Source organism: Merops nubicus, unplaced genomic scaffold (assembly GCF_000691845.1).
Source record: "Merops nubicus isolate BGI_N331 unplaced genomic scaffold, ASM69184v1 scaffold13721, whole genome shotgun sequence".
NCBI classification, from domain to species: domain Eukaryota; kingdom Metazoa; phylum Chordata; class Aves; order Coraciiformes; family Meropidae; genus Merops; species Merops nubicus.
In genome coordinates this window covers 2,977-8,908 of record NW_008587693.1, presented here as the reverse complement: position 1 = coordinate 8,908, position 5,932 = coordinate 2,977, and the positions used below count along the sequence as shown (strand labels likewise).

The 5,932-nt window shown below is 45.3% G+C and overlaps 1 protein-coding gene across 1 annotated transcript in view; it reads left to right on the top strand.

Annotated features, from left to right (window-relative positions):
* The window catches only part of LOC103781313 (calcium-dependent secretion activator 1-like), a gene marked incomplete at its 5' end in the record, with an annotated part of 70,696 nt that extends 69,303 nt beyond the window's left edge, over positions 1 to 1,393 (top strand). Inside the window, one exon of the mRNA XM_008949021.1 lies at positions 43 to 1,393. Coding sequence (XP_008947269.1) covers positions 43 to 222 — 180 coding nt within the window. The remainder of the gene's footprint in view (positions 1 to 42) is intronic.
* Positions 1,394 to 5,932: the final 4,539 nt, after the last annotated feature.

Genomic DNA, 5,932 nt, shown 5'->3' with positions numbered 1-5,932 from the left:
GCTCCCCCCTCCCCCCCCCCCCCCCCGCCTCTCCCCGCTCAGAAAACCTACCGGGATTTCCGATTGCAAGGCGTGCTGGACTCCACCCTGAACAACAAAACCTACGAGACCATCCGGAACCGGCTGACGGTGGAGGAGGCCACGGCGTCGGTCAGCGAGGGCGGGGGGCTCCAGGGGATCACCATGAAGGACAGCGATGAGGAAGATGAAGAGGACGACTAGGGATGGGGGGGGGTCGCCTGGTATCCGTGCATGTACCTCGTCTGTAACTCAGTTAGCCACATTAGGAATTTTTCTGTCAGCTCTAAATGCCCATGAGAAGTTTACCAATACAAATGCCATGTTAGCTGTGTGGTAATAAGGTTATAGCACCTCTCTTTGATTCATCGGTTTCCTAATTTCATATCTATATGTTCATAAGCAATATGGAGCACCATTGTTTAATACTGTTAATGGAAAAAAACTACATAGAAAACATGCTAGGTGTGTCCCTGTTATAATTAAAGTTTAAACAATGCTTCATTAATGTACTGTATATACATTGATGGTAAATTGTTGTGAAGATAAGTGAATCGAGTCCTTTCATTTGTTTCTCTTCTGTGGATGCCAACTGCTTAAAATTAATAAAAAATAAAATAAATAAATAAAAAACAGCTTTGTTTTTAAAAGAAGAACGAGGCAATTAGAAATGATTTTTTTGTTCTCTCTGTTCATTTAAAAACCAGAAAACAAACAAACCCAGACAGCCGTTTGAATCATTCTGCATCCTTGTTAATGTACCAGGCTCTTCCCTTCAATATGCAGTTAACTCCATAGAGGCTACATCCCAAAGGATTAGTCATTCTAATTGCCACACCAGATTAATCCTATCATTATGGATATATCATGCCACATTACAAGTCCAAAGCAGTTGTTTTATGTTGACATTTGCTCCTCTAAATGTTACATTTTTGTTTAAATTTCAAATAACCGTGTATGTACAAAGACAACTTTAATTACAATCTTAGACTATACAAATGTGTTTATAATAATATATTAAATATTTATTTCAGTAGATTGTAACCATAATTTACAAACCCTCTGTTTCACAATGGTTTTTATATCTGTCATGTACATTGCATTTTGACCAGTAACTGCATGTCCATCAGTCCCTCCTCCGGAGCTTTTACTTTCTGTGTAAAATAGTGATCCATCTTGCTTTTTTTGCCTTATACAAGCCTACAGTTGTAAAAGTGTGAGAACTGTGGCTTCTCAATAAATAACTATTCAGATGTCCTAAGAATAAATTACGGAGTCTTTTTATGTCTGCCTTAGGAAAATTAAAAAAAAAAAAAATTACAAGCTGAGATGTAAGAGCCCCCACCTCTCAGAATAAAGGCATTTTCTTTTCTCATGGGTGTTTTTACAGTTTATTAATTAAGAAGATGGTTTCCTGATTTGCTCCCCAAGGTCAGGGTGGAACCAGGCTGTCTGTTCCCCAGGTACAGGGACATTTCTGCTATCACCTCCACAGTTGTTCCCACCATTATCTGCACTCTATGTCCTATGATTTGTCTCTGGACATCAAATTGATGGTCCACCCTGGTACAGCCCCTGTTGTTACATGGTCATCAGCCTTGCTTAACTTTCCACCAAAAGGCCTCAATTTGTATTCTAACTTTTCCCAAAGCAGCCAATCACAGCAGCCTGTGGGGCACTTAAAAACACAGGGCACAGGGCAAACCCTTAGCTGCAGTTAAAAAGTAGGCTGGTTTGGTGGAAAGCACCTTAGACTGGGAGTTTTCTGTGGGGTTTTGCAGTTACGCCCTCCCAGCAGCCAATTCAAACTGAAAAATGACTCCTGCTAGCCTGGCTTTCAGTCATTTGAGAGAGGAGCCTAAGAGCTGATGGCCTTCAGCCCCAAGCACATCAACCTGTTGCCACCCTGGGGAACAAGGACAAATGTTCACCACCCACAAATAAAAGATGGACAACTGTTGGAACAACACCCTGTCTGGACAAACCTGCCTGACATAATGAACCGTTAAACTAAACCATCTTCCAGTGCCCAAGAGCCACAGGCCATTCCCTGGACATGTGGGAGGAGGAGACCTCCAGGAACAGCTTGTGAAGAGGGTGTTTGGCCCCAGATGGGGACTGGGGTAGTTACAGAGCCTGGAGCACATTCACCTGCAATGCTGGATTTTTTTGGGTCCTTTCCCTCAGTGGCAGAGTTTGGCACCTGGCTCTGGAGGTGGTCTGCAGCCCCATCTGTATGGCCATGCCTTAGTCAACACGCTCTTGCCCATGGTGACCCACATACGTACACCACTCCCTGTGGAACAAGGACATGAGCAGGGGCTTTACTGCAGGAGTGGGAGGCAGACGTGCACATGTAGCACCACTTGGGTGTTGATAAGCCATCTGATGCACTAGGGCAGATGAGTTATGAACCCTGACTGCAGCACAGCAGACCACCTTTGGGGTTTTGTCTTCTTCCATGCTGCTGGTAGAGGGAAGCATTGCCATGTTAAGCCACCACCTCTGAGGACTTGGGCAGGAACGTGGCCTTGTGGCCACTGACTGAGAAAGCTCTCCCCCTACCCCCCCTTCTTACTCATCCTCTAACTACTTGGTCCTGAATCCCCAGAGAAGCTGAGGTAGCAGTTGTGTGTTTAAGACTCATATTGAGTCTACCAAAACCCAGTTCAGGTGCCTCCACAGGTCTGTCACTGGGACCCATACAAAAAAAAAAGTCTGTATCTTGAGGCTTGGAGCCTTCAATCACACCCTGAACCCCTCACAGCACTTGCCTGGCAAAACAAGTCTCAGAAGACATAAAGCAATGAACAAACTGCAAGAACCGCCTGGTCCCCTCTTTCTAGGTGGTTAAGATCCACCTGAGACCCACACACATACTGATGCATCCATGTGCTCCTGCCCTCTTCATCCTCTCCTTCAGCTGTCCCAAATACATAAATATGAGGGGCAACACCTCCAAGAAGAGGCACTGGGAAAGTCTTAAGTGGGGTGGTCACCAGGCTGGTGGCAAAGAGCGCTGGGGAAGATCCAAATTTCTCTCTCTGCTCCCAGTCAGGCAGAGCAGAGCTGGAGAAACAGCTTGATTCTGTTCTGGAAATGGCTCCCTTTTTTTTTTTTTTAACATGAAATATTTATTGGGTAAAAACACAGCCCACTTCCACCTGCCACCTTTCAAAACAGTGAGCCCTGCTCAATTTTTTGAATGAAAGAGCGTGGGCGCAGCCTTCAGGAGCTGATCCTTAGCTGTGCATCACTAATACACAGAGGTGCCTCCCCGAAACGGTGGTGATGGACACCCTCGTCTGCGTTTCCATCATTAGCAACGACCCCAGAGCCTGTGACAGCTTTTTGTGTGTCCTCAGTCCCCCATAAAGCACCGCAGAGACTCCATACCAACCCTGAGGATACGTCAGGCTTGACCACACAGTCAAAACAAGCCAGCTTACCTCTTTTAAGCAGTTTGGACCCAAATCATAAGCTTCAAATTACATACTTTGGTGCGAGCAGGGAGAAGAGCTCAGGTATGAGCTACGCTGCACAGCAAGGTTTAACCCCCTGCTCCAGAGCTTGCAGCCTGTGGCTGAGCAAAGGAGCATGTCCTACCCTGATCCCCACTGCCTTTAACCCTGCAAATGGTTACGTGGCTGCTGCACCACGGCACCACGAGTGGGAAGTGCCACCTTGGGATAATCCCACAGAAATGCTGAACCCAAAACGGTTAGGTTTTGCCTGAAAAAAATAGAAATCCAGGTTTAAAGCCCTCCTGGCCACAGACTATGGTTTTGACAGAACTCGGGCTCCTGCAGAGCAGAGCTACACCTCAGGCAGCATCTAAAAGGGTTTGCTGATGGACAGGAGCACTCTGGCAAACCCAGCCAAGGAACGCGGAGGTCTGCTGCTGATTTTGCTTCAACTCATTGCTGCGATGGAATGAGCTCCAACAGTCAAAGGACTTCCTGCCAGTACAACTGCACCTAGATGAAGAATCTGCCAGTACAGTTATGTCAATCAGTTTTGGGGAAAGAGGAAAATTTCATTCTTCTGCCAGCAAAATTTTAAATGATAGATCAGGCCAAAACTTCTCTCATATTTACAGGGAAGTCCAGTGAAAATATCCTTTTTTTGACAGACTTACTTAAAGCATGTGGCATGGAGACTGAAAATGCTATCAACTATTTGACTGACAAGTGTCAGCAGCTGTTCATCCAATTTGTTTTATATTTCAGCAACTAACAGATTCTTTCCCCTCTGCTGTAATGCATGTCTCCTGGCCCATAGGCATCTTAGAAATTGCTTTTCTGCCTTTCTGCTGACCAAAACGTCAAAAATATTATAAGACAATTTGTGTTCAGAAGCATAACCAGGCACGCAGCAAAGCAAGGATGATTTTGTCGATGCTCAGGCTGTGTTCTTTTTAAAAAAAAGTCACAGCAAACCTAAGGCAAAAATTATTTCTGTACTCTTTAAAATAAAAAGCTAAAGCAAACAAAGCACCCAAAACAATCTGCACAGGTTAAAATATCCACTACCAAGGGGGAAAGCAATCATCTAGGGGCCAGCCAAAATGCAGCTGAGCATATTTCAGCCTCTGCACTTTGGCTATGAAGTTCATGACTCTGCACTACCACCACTGTCAACCCAAAACCTGCGCTGTGAGAGAGGCAGAGCCACCACTGCAGCGAGCCGAATCCAGCTAGGAGGGTCCCTTAAGCCCTTCATAAAAAACAGCCTTCATCATCTTAGGTCTAGCAGTGCTTCCAGAAATGCTTTGATCCCTGACTGCATACGATTTAAGTTACAATCATTACAGTTGCCACCCATTCTGAACTTGCTGGACGAACAAGCCCACGTGACCCCTCTCTCCGGTGCGCTGTGTTCAGCGGCGTTCCCTTTACTCGAGCACGCTTAGACTCTTGAATTGAACCTGAAGTGATATTTTCCTCAGCCTTTCTCAAAGATAAATATTCCATTTCAAGTGTAAATCTGCATTTGTTGTAACTATGCAAAATATGGGAGAAAAAAAGTGCAGAGATTATATGCAATCTGCCAGCAGAGTTGTGTGCCATGAGGAAAATGCCTCACAGGTCAAAACAAAGAAAAACACTGAGCAACAAATTAGTTGCAGGCACTAGCTAATATGGAGATCAAAAGATTAAAATCAACATGCAACGATGAAATCACTGGAATAATAGGAGCACTTAAGAAGATTAAGTCAATAACAGAGTCCAGTAGTACAAAAATAAGATTTTGATTATACTGTAAAATTTGATATTGGGAGAGCAAAAGCAATTACAACCACGACATGCTTCGCTCTCCCCGCCTTAGACCATCTTGGCTCATTTCCTATGCAAGGAATACAGTTGTTGAAATAAACAGAAATGTTATGACTCAAGAGCTCGATTCAAAAACAAACCAGGTGGTCAGATCAGATTGGGGACTGGCAAGATGGAGTCTGTAAAACGAGGACTTGTTGCAGATCCCGAAGGATACGACAGCTGGGGGGAACAAAGGCCACACCATTTAGGACTGCTTTCAGCAGAGAGAGCTCCATGAGCAGCTGATCTCAGGGGCTGTCCCAGGCTGTCAGATGGAGAGGAGAGGCAGGAAGGAAGGAAGGAAGGAAGGAAGGAAGGAAGGAAGGAAGGAAGGAAGGAAGGAAGGAAGAGAGAAAGAGCTCAAAGGCTTGAGGTGAACTCAGTGATGAACTCCGATAACAAGGAAGCTTTCTTTCCATCCAGGTAAAGCAGCAAAGATGGCAGGTTTGGGTTTATGATGTGCATCACAGGTGGAGCACACAGCAGCCTCCAAGCCTGTCTGGACCCTCACGTAAAGGACAAAAAGATGTCCCATAGCCATGTTCAGCGGTGCTGGGGGTCACCTAGTGGCACAGCCCAAAGGGGATGGACAGGAT